At 37.3% G+C, this 15098-nt stretch overlaps 2 protein-coding genes across 2 annotated transcripts; one reads left to right on the top strand and one right to left on the bottom strand.

The window, feature by feature from the left end:
• The first annotated feature begins 292 nt into the window (after positions 1 to 292).
• Positions 293 to 2162, top strand: LOC130710987 (uncharacterized). The gene is made up of 4 exons (XM_057560407.1): positions 293 to 448; positions 543 to 643; positions 1811 to 1889; positions 1984 to 2162. Exons 1-4 carry the CDS (start codon positions 446 to 448, stop codon positions 2029 to 2031), a joined length of 231 nt encoding a protein of 76 aa, XP_057416390.1. The 5' UTR covers positions 293 to 445; the 3' UTR covers positions 2032 to 2162.
• Positions 2163 to 7813: 5651 nt separating this feature from the next.
• On the bottom strand, positions 7814 to 13692 carry LOC130715542 (beta-galactosidase-like). The gene is made up of 19 exons (XM_057565658.1): positions 13275 to 13692; positions 13060 to 13155; positions 12843 to 12955; positions 12650 to 12716; positions 12460 to 12552; positions 12153 to 12296; positions 11961 to 12049; positions 11778 to 11883; positions 11455 to 11542; positions 11074 to 11192; positions 10560 to 10724; positions 10196 to 10371; positions 9970 to 10079; positions 9769 to 9878; positions 9543 to 9653; positions 9347 to 9457; positions 9056 to 9261; positions 8423 to 8738; positions 7814 to 8209 (listed from the first exon to the last, which is right to left on the bottom strand). The coding sequence occupies exons 1-19, from the start codon at positions 13452 to 13454 to the stop codon at positions 8099 to 8101; spliced, it is 2511 nt and encodes an 836-aa protein (XP_057421641.1). The 5' UTR covers positions 13455 to 13692; the 3' UTR covers positions 7814 to 8098.
• Between the last annotated feature and the right edge of the window lie 1406 nt (positions 13693 to 15098).

The following is a 15098-nucleotide window of genomic DNA, read 5'->3' as shown; positions in this document are numbered from 1 at the left end:
GTACATACTAGTGAAAAATATACACATCTAGATGTTACATCTTTTGCCAAGGTAAAGTGGAGACCTTGTCAGAACATCTCCACAATTGGAACGTTGAGACTCTGAGATCACATTAAGTTGAGACTGTTCAGGGGTCAAACCCTCAATTAGATGTTTAAGGATTACAACTATCTATTAGATATGCTTGATTGATTATTTGTGGTTCTTAAGTTCTAACTATGGTTTTTAGATATTTCTTAAATGATAATCCTTTTTTGTCAAACTTGGGCTAGACATAGCAAAAAAAAGCTATAATTTGGGCTCTTCAAGTTGGGCTCATTGCAACCGTAAGCTGGAGAAAAATATACACACTGAGTTGACAGAAGGAGAGTGAGGTGATTTGCAGTTTGCAGCAGGTGAAGTTCAGAACGTGCAAGATCCGTCACTGCGATCTCCACACTCTGCCATGGTAACTCCTCCGAATCGAATCGATTCAATTTCGTTTCTGAATCTCATTTTCATTTCTGTGTGTTTGAATTTGGGTCTTTGTGTGTGTATTGAAGGCTCCAAAACCGATCACCAGCCCTGTCCCCGATGCATGGTACCCTACACTCTCCGTCTTCACCCTCGCCATCGGTCTCGTCTTAACTGCCTCTTTCTTCATGTAAGTTCCGATCCCCCAATCATCTCGTCGTTCCTTTTCTGCTCCACTTTTCTAAACAGGATTTCGGTTTCGATTTCGATTTGTATGTAATTACCCTGCAAATTGTGATAGGATTTATGAATCTTAGAAGTTTGAATGAACATTAAGAACAGTGAACACTGCCTCTGGGTTTGATTTAGTGGTCTTGAAGGTTAGTCAAAGTCAAAATTTGGTTCTGAACTGCTGATGGGGGAGTTTCTTTTTCGTTTGTCATAATTAATCATGTGTAGTCAGGGCCAGAGGGGAAGTTTTCAGAGAATTGCGCGGCGGGATGTAGATTTTACTTGTTTGCGGGTAGTATCGAATCAAATGATAGAACAATCTTAAATCTGTTGGCTGCTTGGGGTGAAGGCTTTTGCAGGTGTAGGAGTATTTAGTGTAATTTATCATTAACAAAAGTGCTTCCAGAACAATATCCTTCAAGGTCATAATGAAATGGTTTTATTTGAAGGAAAAACGTCTTCAGCTTTGGGGTGGTGGTTGTATATACGCACGCCCCTTATACTGAATAAGCAACTTTTGTTCGTCTATTGTTGTTAACTAGTTAATGTACAAGGATTAGTGAGAAGCACAAGGAATTGTACTTTACACATCCGACAACAAAATAAAACTTATCTCTGGGTTTATTGTTCTTTGTTACTTGGTTTTGTATAATCTAATAAGGCAAGGATGATTGTCTGATTGTCTTAGAGCATGTTTGGATACATGGTTGAAAATCACAATGAGCACAAATCACGGTGGAGATAAGCAACTTACCTTAGTTATTGTGCCTGTCCACTGTGATTTTACATTGTGTATCCAGACATGCACTTAATGGGTGAACTTTTGTAGTTGCATCAAGCATATATATGTGAAATGTTACCTCAGATCTTAATGTTACAATTGGTTCAGTGATGTATTAGTGATTGGTGCCTCTGTTCAGCTTGGACTTAGTCTTATGTTTTTGTGGTGCATTAATGATTGAGTGTGATACTTGAAGCTTGAACCATTGGAACTTTAATCAGATCAGAAGTTCCCCAATATCTTGTTAGCTCGAGTTTCATAAGCTATAAATTTTCAGCTGACAGCTTATCATTGTATCTTTAACTTCTCTCTACTCATTCGAATAATTGGCTGTATTATTTGCAGTTATGAAGCAACCTCTTCTCGGAAAACCCGTTCCCTTGCTCAGGAGCTGACAACTGGAGCAGTGGCATCAGTCTTCTTGGTATGTGTCTTTTTCTATTTCTTATCTTCAGTCACTTTGACATGATGTTGGTATAAAATTGTAAACTTATGCTTATGTGTCTATTTTCTTGCAGGGCTTTGGATCCTTGTTTCTCTTACTTGCCAGTGGCGTCTATGTCTAATAATAGTTGAACATCAAATTGTATGAAATTTTTGCTAAGCAGATTGTTTAAATGAAAAATTACATGGAACATCTTAGTTTGATATCTGACTCAAAGTTATGTTCTTAATCTATTAGTGGCATTGTTGATTACGTGTAGTGCTCAAGAAGATCATGAGTTTCTATGATAGTTTTATGCATGATTCTCCAGGGGAAAATGCTTTGCTTTTCTATATGATGATGAAGATCATGATTGATATAATACTTTATAGTTTATGCCTAGCAGGTAATTCTCTCCAATAGATGTGTTCTGTTTTTGTATCTTTTGGAGGTTATAAGCGGTTGAGCAATTTGTTCTTCTAATTTAAAATTTTTAAAGGAAGAAAGGCCCATCGATTTTTTTTAGTAGGGGATTATATGTAAATTGTTGAGTTTGAAGCACTTTCTGTGGATTATTCTAAGGGTTAAACCCTCGTCCCCGAGGGTTAGCTCAAGTGGTAAGAGTCAGGGGACATAAGGGTGGGGAGGGGAAGGTCCAGGGTTCGAAACCTGGAAGAGAACTTTGAAGGGATTTTCTAACTTACTAACAACTAATCACTAACATTTGCCTATTAAAAAAAAAAAGGGTTAAACAATCACATTTGAATTGAATGTTTTTTATTTACACTTGTCCACACGGGATGTGGTTATTCCACTTGGGATTAGACAGACAAATTATACTGAGTATTGAGCAAGCAAAACCGATTAGAGAAAAGCAATAATGGAAACAATAACCAGTAGCAAAATGGCAAGGTGAATGGAGTCTTTCAGATAAGGCCATAAGGGTAAACGTAGCCGGGCCATGAGGTTGAAAACTGCTTGGGTGGTAAGACACACAGTTTCAGTGGCTGGATGCTTGGGTGGTGAAGACAAATGGTTTCAGACTTTCAGTGGCTAGTTACGGGTGATTGGTTGAAAGTTCATCTACGGCGAAGTTTAGAAAGCTTAAATGCTTAAAAGGAACTAACTCCACATGCTGAAGGGTACACACCCAAGAATTCGGGACAAAGACCTAAGTAATGAACAAGATTAAAATGATCCCAAAACTATGAAGGATGAAAAAGTGAAGATTGTAAAATTAAAATGATTTTGAAGTTTAGAATAGTTGCTGCAATGGACTACATCAAGTCAAAATGTCTTATTCAGAAGAATCCGAGTTCATAGCTTGAGCAAGAGTTTATAAAGTTTTTGAATTGCATACTCTAAAGTTTTAGAATGCACAATTGGAACCCGTTGTGGCTGTGGCTATTACTTGGCTTCCAATCCAACATTTCATGGAAGAATCAAGCACATAAAGCTTGATTGTCATTTTATGCGTGAGAATGTGATTGATGGGAACTCTTTGATTAGTTTATGTTACGAACACACCATCAGTTAGCAGACTTGTTGATTATAGGGGGTGTTTGTATAGCCGTGGGCATGCTTTCCAAGGGATGTTAATGCCAATCCATCTCTCACATTACTTTTAAATTAATGAACTTTCACTTTTCCTCAACATTTATACAAAGAGGCCATAAAGCTTTGGCTATCTTCATTCAAACCCCTATTGCCCAAGAAGCAGGTTTTGAACATATTACTCCCATCTCGAGGAAGATCATGATTAAAACTAGTTGGTTAGTTAGTTGATTAAAAATGTACTATTTACAAAAAAAAATATCGATTAAAGAACATTTTGTAAAAGTGGGGTTGTTTTATCATCTGGATTAGGGTTGTTCATAGTTCTTTGAGAACCGAAGTTAACCAAAAATTGAACTGAAAACCGAACCGTTAAGAACCAAACTCAAACCTAAATTTAAAAACCGGTTCGGTAACCGAACCAAAAGCTCAAAACCATTTCAGTAACCGAACCGAAACGAACCGATATATCCACAATTCCACATAACCATTAACCACATTCACTCGAACCAATTTTTCGATTCAGGTTCGGTTCAAACCATACTATATCAGTTCGGTTCGGTTCGAACCATACTATAAATATGTCTGTTTTACCGAACTAGTTAACAAAAATTTAAAACTAATTCGGTTCGATTCAAACCATATTATATCGGTTCGGTTCTCTTAAACCAAATTTTTGGTTTAGATCCGGTTCAGTTCGGTTCAAACAAAGAACTGAACCATGAACAACCCTTCTGGATGATGATAAGTAAGAGATGTATTATGAGTGGTGCCGAAGGAGGTGCACAAGTCATTTGATGGTTGAAGCAATGACTCACTAACCAGCATATTGACTTGACAATAAACTAATCCAAGTTTTATAATACTAGTATTTCATTTCTCATGCATCTCTGTTTGATTTGATACATCACTTCTTTTTACATTTTCGAAAAACAACAAGAAAGACAAAGATACATTACTGCTTGTTTCATTTGACCATAAATTTTTATTGCACTGACCATTGACCTAGGAAAATGAAATTGGTGTTACAAGACCTGTGACTGTGAGATATAAATGGGTTTGTTATTTTCTCCATTCCCGCCCTTTTCCTAAGCACAGAACGCGCCACCATCAACCTTTACATCGATCCCACCACGTGGCAATGAAATCAACGGTATCCATTCATCTCTCAATCAATTTAAGCGGGACCCATCATCTCACGCCAGAATTATCCAGAACCTTTTCTTCATTTCTCTTTATTTTCATTTTTCCAAACTCACTCACTCACTCACTCTCCTCTATGGAGTTAGACACCAAAACGCCGCGTTCTGAAGAACCCTCGCCGTCGCCGACGGAGAAAGAGGAAGACCAAAACGACGACGTTTTCGACCTTGTTGAAGAACTGCCTCTGCAGGAAGCGGCGGTGACGTTCATCGACGACCCGTACTCCTCCCTCGTCGTTTTCCAATCGTCCTCCTCGTACGTCACCATAAACGGCAATGAGGAGAGTTGCGGCTCGTCGTTTTCTGATTCCGGTACCTCCCTCATGGCCAGCGTTGACACGAGCGGTTTCAGGTTGAAGTTCGCGGAACCTGCGATCCCAACGTTTCTTGAGGTTTTGGAGCATCTTCGTGTTCGTGTTCCCCTCGTTAACTCTCAAATCTGAACCCCTCTTCGCTCTCTTGTTTGGTTGTAGAAATTAAGAAATTAATTAGGAGTAGAGTACTAGTACTAATGGTAATGCTGATGATAGATTGATAGGGTTTGCGTTTAACAGTGTGAATACAACAGATTAGTAAAAGCAATTTGTGAATCTACATTGTCTTTTCTCTTTGATTTGGTAATTGCATTTGCATTTGCATTTGCTTCATATATCACTATCAGTTTCCAATTTCATTGATGTGGTGTGGTGGCGGTGTTGGGGATTTCATGATTGTGGGTCATTTCTGGACGGCGATGCAGTGAGGAGGGTTTGTGAAGTGGCAATGTTGCAATCAGTCAAGTCACAAAGATGGTGGTTTGCGGCTCAAGCTATTTCAACACAGATCATGACTTGGTTTGCGGAGGGAGTAAAACACTAATTAAAAGTTATATTCAAGTCTTAAATTCCAAAAGACATCAATTAAACATGATATTGATTTCTAAACATAATTTTTTTTTTTCATATTTTAATTAGCGCATTATTTATACAATTGATATTTGACTCTACCGGAGGTGCAATATTTGTAGTTTCAGTGATATCAAATGAATTCAAGTTTGTGTCAGTGAGAACAATGAAAGGAGAAAAGGCTCGGGTAAGACCTGTACAAACAATGGAACAAAAAGAAAGGATAAAGAGGAAGCTAGATGGAGGCGACGAGAAGGGTGGAGGCGGGAAACTATAGTCAAACGGTCAAGCGAACCAAAGCCAAAGCTAAATCCTCTTCCCTTCGCTCCGCCGCCGCCGCCTCTGGAATCAATAAGAAAACAAGTGCGGAGATTCAAATCAGTAAATAAACCGAAATGATAAAAGAAAGAGGCCTTTCTTTCTCGGTGCCTCAAGCACACTATGCTCCGCTTCAACAAATGAGTTTTGGTGAAATCGGTGAACCACGCGAGCTGGTTAGATAAGTGGGACAAAGGGCTCATAGTACCTGCTAGCGTAGCTATGCAGTGGATGAGAAGACTATAGATGGGGTGGTGTAGTAATGATAAAGGATGTGTACGGTAGTATATATGCAATAAAAAACTACTCCGTCCGTTCTTGATCCGTTCCTTCCTGATCTTTTATTGTTTAAGGTTATTCGCATTGTTTAAGAGTGTAATCATTGCTATATTTGTTGACATAAACACCTTTATTTAATGTTGAGATATATAAATAAAGAACTTAAAAGGGAAATCCAACATGGAGGATATAAGTATCATGCCTAAGTGATACTCCTAGAAAACTCTCATACAAGAGAGAAGAAAACCCTATGAAGAAAATCTTGGTGTGAAAGAAAAACCTCCCCACCCCATTGGGGAAGATAGGGAGGCTACCGTTTCACAAGGTTGTGCGGCAATTTAGAGGAAAGGGAAGAGGTCTACAAGGGTTTTCAGGTTCTATGAAATTTAATTTGGATGGTGTATTTATGATCCATTTCATTGCACATAACCCAAATTCAAAATGTGAGAATAAATTCAAAATATCTTTGTTTCATAATGTTTGTTGTTTCAACATTTTTATATATTTAAAATTTAAAATGTTTGTTGCTTTCGAAATTCTAGACATTTCATTTCTCTTTTTCATATAATTACAAATGTAGTATTTTGCTAACAAAATAAAAAATAATGGCACTTATTAGATTCATAGTGTCTGGTGTAATTTTCCGATGTATCAAAAAAAAAATAGTGTCTAGTGCAAATTAAATGACTTATAACTTGTTTGGATTGACAGTGCATGAAGAATTTAAAGTACAGTTATTCTATAAGTTACACGTTCTAATTTCTCTACACAAGTGATTATGACATCTCTGAATCAAAAGAGATTATAAAGACTCTCATGTGAGTCATGTCCAAACAAAGGGAAAGGGAACAAAGTTTTTGACTTGTTTAGCGGATTATCTCATTTGCGTGTAATGTTAGTGAAAAGCCTAATCAACCTATTTTCTCCATTTAGTTCTTTCTTTTTTCTTAATAAATTTTTTTTGTCATTTTGCTTTGGATTCGCCTCCCACCGTTGATATCTGAACAGCAAAGTGAAAAAGTTAAAAAAAGAAAACCATAAATCATGTTTTGTGGCAGTCTAAAGTTGTTGTCCTGGAGGCTTTTGGGGTTCACTAAAGATTAATGGAGGTTACTGATATAACTAAGTGCTAGTACCATCCTCTGAATTATTACTCACAAAATGTTGCTATGCCGCCACAAATGTTGCTTCAAAATATTGGCAACATTTGTGGTGGTTTTTAAACATTTGTAGCGGCTAAAAACCACCACAAATGTCCACTGCAGAAAATTGAGAGATATAATAAACTTGAGAGGATCCGTTTCCCAGCGGATCATAAAAGTGAAATGTTTTCTCATCTATTTCTTGTTTATTTGAAGTTTAGGTAGCAGTCTCATTCATTGCTATCTACTTTTTTTTACTTGTTCTGCAATTGGTTTTATTTCTAATACAACAGCTACTATTTCCTTCTTCTAAAAATTAGTCCTTTTTTGGCACCAAGGACAAAACTAAACCAGAGAGTTGTTGCAGCTTGCAATTGAAGACTAAAATATAAAACAAACAGATTAGGCATAGAAATCCATATCCACCATTTGTTTTGACAAGAATCGTAGAAGGACCAAAATTCTGTCATGGAATGGGATTAATATCCCGAATACCACTTGGAATCAACTATTTATTTCCGCTGTTCTTTCATAAAAAAAAAATATTAACACAAAGAAAGAAATTGCTTTATTTTGGAATCATGGTATAGTAGTAGTCTGACATTTTTCTTGTGTATTTCTCTTTATTATAGAAATGTGTATGAGAGCTCAATGCTTCATTGTTAAAAACCTTGTAACGTGTGGACTATACACCCACAGCATTTGCAGCCAATTTCTTCTATCTACTCTCTGAAGTGATGTGGCATCATTAGAGGACTTCAAATACTTAATACACTGAACCTAATCAATCTTCTCCTCATTCATATGGCAAATAGTTTCATCAAATGATCCTAGCTGCATAGGGCCTCAACTGAGAATTTCTTTGCAAATCCGGGACATGGGTCTCCCCCAAAAACTTCAGGAGCTACAGTTACCATGCAAGTTTGCTTGCCAATGCAGCTCTACCACAAAAAAAAACAATTCAAGGACAATCAGAGTAGAAGAAAAACATAATGTCAACAATAAGCAAGAGAGATATGTGTTGAAACTAGACACAAAAATGAAATCATTCAAAGCTAAATCATTTATCCAGTAAGTTAAACTAGTGTATCATTTGATATCTAAATTGTCAAAAATCCTAGCTTATTAGGATTTCTCTTGGAATGTGGGGATACCCTTTGAGGAGCATTATATGATTTGTGAGCATGACATTTCCCCTCTTGAAAATTACCACAATTTCCCTGTGGCAATCCATAGCTTGCAAATTTGATATGTGAGATTTTTTTCCCAGGTGGACACAACAAGTGAGCTTTGGTATTAACATTTCCAGAGTCTAGCATCTGTCCAGTCATTAGAGTTTCATATATATCAGCACAAACGCTTGCCGTTGTTCTTTTCACTAGAGAAATTCCTGCAGGATCGCCTCCAAATTCTTCAAACACAACCAGATAGTTCTCACTTGGGTTCAGCCACGACCGAGGAACATGGTACCTGTCCAATGCCAACAACACATTGTCATGATGTTCAAATTAATCCTTTCACTGTTGGAAACTATGTTGTATAAAGATTAAATGGTTAATTTCATTCCTGAAAGATTATGGCACTGACAAGTTAGTCGCTAGAAGAAGTAAATACGTTTGGAAATCCCTGGACGTGCAAAAAATCTGTCGAGTTAGTCCCTACAAAGACTAACTTGACCGACGTTTTAGTTGATCTCTAACATATTTTCCTTCTTTTAGGGACCAACTTGTCAGCGCCCTAATCTTCCAGGAATGAAATTGACCATTCACTCTTGTACAAATTCTTACCATCTCTGGGAGGGTTCTCCACAATTTGTCCTGCATTTTGTTTTAGTATAGGTTCCAGCATAATAACATTCCCCACATTCACCATTTGCTATATATCCAGGCCAATGGCGTCCAATGCTATGACCATTTATCCATACTTGACCCTTTCCCATACTACTCATATCTAGAGCCCATGGATCATTGCCTGCTGGTGTGTTAAAAGTTGTCTAGTGACATGAGAGCATAAAATTATTCAGGCTCAGATTGATCAGAATCGCAGAAATACAACATTTGTTGAAAATTTAATCTTACCTTGTACCATGTCAAAGGTTGATTTTTAGCTATTAATGATCCTTGTACCCATTCAACAGAGGCACTCCCACTTATAGTGTGAAGGTTTAATGTTTCTCCCTTTAGACCAATCTGCCCATCAACATGTTCAAAAATGAGTAAATCTCTAACTAAAAAAATTTCAACATTGCTACCAAGCAGAACATTGCTAGAAAACCTTGTAGGACCATTTCTGCCGCGACAAGTCTCTAATTCCCTCATTTAGACCATCAAGTGTGACCGGGCCTAACACGCCAACATTCCATGTCTCAAAGTGCAGGTCACCATTCTGGCATTCATAATTTTAGTATATACAATAAGATTACAAATGTAAACAATTTCTGAAAACTAAAAATGTTATAAAAATCACATCACATAGGCACAAAGAATGTGACAGAACTAACCGGGAGACCCACAGCAACACTAAGTAAAGAAATCTTGTTATTTCCAACTCTCAGGTTAACCCTGTCACTAAATGTTAATTTTGGAGAACTCGATGCCCCGTACACAGTTCCTGCATTTTTCGTACATGAGATGGATCAATAAAACCGGAGTTTGACCTAACAAAACACTAAACCAGGAAAAAGATTAATAGTTTTATTTACCTGAATGTTGACTATTAATGAAAACATGCAAAACATGCCCTGCAGACATTACAGTAAGAAGAGGGGATTGTCCAGTCTTTATAAAACCTTCATTGGGATTAATATTGACACTGAACAAGGGATACTAGTGTTTATTAGATGGAAAGAATATATTAAACACTGAGCATTCCAATTGTAAGCGTTTAAATTTACAAGTCAGAGACATGATCAATTGAAAGACACTTACTCTGTCATATACCACAAATAATCTGTTGAATCTCGAGTGACATTAATCTGCTCCCATAGTGAATATGCTGTGATTTGATCATCTACACTGGATGATGCTGGTTCTTCATTGTATGACTGCCAGGAAAATCCACTGTTTACAGCAATCATCTTCATCTCGGAGCTTTGAGAACCAAGCTGAATAAAATTGAAAACATGTATGTTCATAACATAAACATAAACCTAAGCAAAAGCTTTATCCCACTAAGTGGAGTCAGCAATATGGATCATTTGTTCCTATTAAATATACGCCTAGTTTTACGTTGCTGCTGCAGGACTAAGTGACTAACAAACAAGCATTTAACATGGCAAGCAGTATTCCTTACCCTTGCAGTGTTGAAAACTGCAGTTTTGCAGTCAGGAAGAATGCTGATAGACCAAGGTGGTAAGTCATATTTTCCATTTCCAAATGTAAGTGTTGCGGAAGATTTGGTGTCGTAATTTGCAAGGAATGCAGCACAAGCACCCGATTTTTCCTTGAACACATGTACCTAAGGTAACATCAACAAATATATCCATTTTCATTGACTAGAATCACATTTAGGTGGTTATATAGATGGGGCAATCGACATAGAAAATCAATTTTGCGGAAGCTAGAGAAAGTAGTTTCTGCGGTGGTGGATATAATCAATTGTGAGATTTCATAGATAAGTTTCACAACATCACCCAATAGAAATCACTTTTCGCATAAACGATCCAAACATAAATCACTGCACTTTCAACTTATTTTAACTAACTTTTACCAAAATCAGTTTTAACAAAATCATTTCTATTGAAACTCAATTCTCATAATGATGATCCAAACACGCACAAACTCAGAAACCAGCTTATGGACTTTACCTCAAGGTTATTTCCAGGCCAGGACACCGTGGGATCTACAGACAACAAAGCTGGTTCACATAGTTTTATTGCTTTGTGTAAATCTCTCAGATGCCCCCATTTTGGTTCGTTAAGAAGTCCTGATATAGTTAAACAAGCTTTAAACTATTCACTAATGTGAAAATATATCTAAGCAAGTTACAAAAAGCAACTGTTAGCATGTTTGAACCAGCTTCTCTTTCTTCAGAAGCTACTCACCAAAACTTCTCCTTAGAATTGATTCTCACTTTAGAATCAATTGTAGAAAATTTTTCGAACAAGTACAATATGTTTTTAAGAGATTCAAATGTGTATGTTGTCATCATCCCAGTAAATTTGCAAAACCTTATATCATTTGCATACCATATTCATCAATTGGGGCATCAAAGTCATAGCTTGTGGCTTTGAAGCGACCACTTGATGTTCGGCCAAAGTTAGTTCCTCCATGATACTGGACCCAAAAATGACACACATTAGACTACATAAAGAAGTGAGAAATATTGACAATGAATGAATCAAGGGTTTCAAACTGCAGCAACCGCAATTGTGGCCGCAATATAATGGGTTTTGGAGTCTCCACAATCCACATTCTCATCGCGACCACAATTGAGGCCGGATCAACCTGCATTTGTCCGTGATTTAATACCCTGAATGAATCATAATTGCAATGGGCAAGTGTAACCTACCATATAGTAGTTAACAAATGAGCCCCCATTCTGTACGAATCTCGCAACTGAGAATGCCAAGTCTTGTGCTGGCCTACGAGGGACCGCACCACCAAACTCAGTGAACCTGCACAACAGGTGACATAACAAAACTAAATACAGGATCAAGATCAGATATTTTTGCCATTTACTTGCAAGTCTTACCAGCCAGTCCAGTTTTCAGTCCACATTTTGGGTTTGTAGTTCTTGTTTGGGGTGAAATTTTCGCAGTAGAACCCATTGCAGGTGTTAATCTATATGAACCAATGAACCAACAACATCAAATTTTCAATAGTAGAAAAACAACAAATTATGTGCATGTTTGGAAACTCGTTCGAAGTTCGAAGAGGTGCTTACAACAGGATCAGGAGCATCTTCTTGCTTGCACATAATCCATGGGACTCCAGTATTTAATCCTACAGCCATTTGAGCAGCCCATTTCGTGTAAGCTATTGCAGGAGCACCAATGGACGTCTCCATTGGTCCAAACTCGTTCTCTATCTATCATATTCGATTGGAAAAAAAATAAAAATTAATTGATTGAAAATGGCTTTTTAAAAAAAAATGATTGGTTGGCTTAAAACTTTCTAGATAAAAATAGCAAAATATGAAACTGAAAGCAATGATATGAATAAGTTTCTTACTTATTTCCCACTTCTTTTACCTGGGACAAAATTATTGGACCTCCTTGTGTCTGAAACAATCTCTCTGCCTTCATCATGCTGACAATCTTCTCAATAAAATTTTGCATTGCTGCCTGCATATCATTTCAGAATCAATTATTTGCTTAGAAATTGACATAATTTAACAGTAACAATTATTTAATGATGATGACCAAAATTGAAAAATCTAACCTTAAAAGGCTCATTGTCTGTTCTGAAAACAATACCCGGAACATACTTGAGCCAAACAGGAAATCCCCTGAAAATCAAACAGAAAGAGAAGATCTTAAAGTGCTGGTTAAGCAGTAATGTCCCTTTTCATCAAGAATGAACTATCATATATTTAATATGTAGAATTATAAGGCAATGTTATGAAAATCATTACCCAAAGTTCCACTCAGCACAAATGTAGGGACCAATGCGGAGATGAACATAAAGGCCAGCTTGCTGCACAAGCTTTATGAACTTGACTAAGTCGTACCTATCCTCGAAATAGTACTGAATTTTTTGTTTTTCAAAACATCCATGAAAAAAATGGATGAGCTTTGTGGCTAACATTTTCACTAGTGAAGAAATAAGGAAGTAAACATTTGCATTACTACCTTTCCTGGAGAAGGCTCATGTCCATTCCAAAATACATAGGTTTGTATAACATCTAACCCTCCCTCTTTGGCTTTTTGAATAAGGTCTGGCCACATCTGCAGTCACTCACAAAACTTTAGTTAATGCTAACATTTTGGACTAACGTGAGAATCAATTGTAAGAAGTTTTTTCAAAATGACTGAATGCCAAATTTGATGCAGCCATGAGTGAGTACCTGAGGTGTGCTTCTTGGATAGTGAATGGAGCCAGAGATCAAAATTCTTCTCTGCCCATTGACAAGAATGGCTTTGTGATCATATGTCACTGAGCCAGTGGCTGCACAAACCCACAAAAATAGCAGCAGAATAGATAACTTTCCCCTCAGTAAACTCTCCATCAAGTCCTGGGAACCCATAACAAAAGCTCAGTTTCTCAAAACCTCTGCTTCATACATTTAAATAATTTGAAAAGAGAAGAAAGTGGGGTTCTGTTTTTGTTTAATTTCTTCACTTGACAATGCGTTTTGAGTTTGGAAAGAGATGGCATTGTAAGACTTTAATGCAAGTATGGTAGTTGATGTGCGTGGTTTTGATGGCTAGCTTAATGCAGCTGGTGAGCAGCTTGCATTCTTCCCTTCAATGGTGTTGAGTGTTGACCCCACCCCGAATCTAAACAAACATTATCTACTCTATATATATAGTATATGCTTGTCCCTTGGTAAATGTATCTTCAGTCGAAAGACCATAGGGAAAAATTGGAATTTGAGTGTCTTAAAAAAACAACTACTTTATAGTTTTGCCTACCGTGGGTCAGTTACAAACTGACCCACCGTGGTGCAGTTTTATTGTGATCGTTCGATTGGAGTTAAAATGATCCAACGGTTAATGTGTTCCACCGGTTAATGGAGATAATGAGATTTTGGAAACTAACATTTATTTGCAATCTGAGACTAAGTTGAAGGTGAAATGCCTGATGGGTTCCCTTCCCTTTCCCTTTTTTCCAGATGTTTCCATACTTGTCCTCCGAATTACTTGTTGTCCTCTCAAAATCGTCATCTGGGTATTTGATTGCAGTTGACCGGCGCTCACGTTCGCCGTCGTTCCCGCCGTTCTGTTTCACAAACGTCTCGAACCCTAAACGGGTTCTCCATCTGTGACAAATGATAGAGCTTTGCTGATGCCAACCGTCGCTAATCCATTCCAACCTCTTAAAAAATTGTCGATTCAGTCGGAATCATAGCCACGAGCATGAGTATTGTGGAGTAAAGTGAAGGGACTCTCGCAGGAGGTACTGTGCATTCCCTGCGTTATATGTAGCAGTTGTATGTTGCCCAGATCTGTTAAAATGATTGGGGAATTTAGGTTGTAGGTTATTCATTCAAATGGGCAAGTAAATTGTGTGTTTTTCATGCGATCCTTTTGTATTTAGAGTTGAGTTAGCCTGAGAGTTGATATTGAGAGTTATCTTGTTGTTGAAGGTTGTAACTTTGAGGCTTTTAACTAGGAACCAATTTATGGTAATGGGTCAATAGGCCTGAGGAATTTCACTACATCAGTAGGTTGATGCTATAGAGTTTGAATGTACATTGCAGTAGATGAGATCCTGAGAAAGCACAGAACTATTTGCTTCATATGAGCCATGGTTTGTTGCCATGAATTCGAATTTATAAACAATTATTGTCCTTATGATGCCAATAATGTTACTAATATTACTTGTTGTTGATTTAGAAGGCAATTAAATTGTTTTTGTTGATATATTACAAAATAGAATGGGAAGTACAAAGTAGCAGAAGTACAATGCCTCTTATTGTTGATTCATATTGGATCTGCTATGAAGATTTGATGAAGAGCAAGTTCTACATTTTCCTAAGTGAGTTTGATGTTGCAAGAGCCAGGTTGGAAGCCGCCCCATAGGTTGTGGAAGCAAGATCCAGTGAGTGTTTTGTTGAATTGAAAATGAATTTCGTTTGAAGAACAGGTGAAGGACATGCATTAGTTGAGTTGAACCAAATTCTGGGTAATATTTGGAGCCAAATTTTGGACACAAATTCTGTTGCTTG

Source organism: Lotus japonicus, chromosome 4 (assembly GCF_012489685.1).
Source record: "Lotus japonicus ecotype B-129 chromosome 4, LjGifu_v1.2".
Taxonomy (NCBI): Eukaryota; Viridiplantae; Streptophyta; class Magnoliopsida; order Fabales; family Fabaceae; genus Lotus; species Lotus japonicus.
This window is presented reverse-complemented; position numbering and strand designations above follow the sequence as displayed.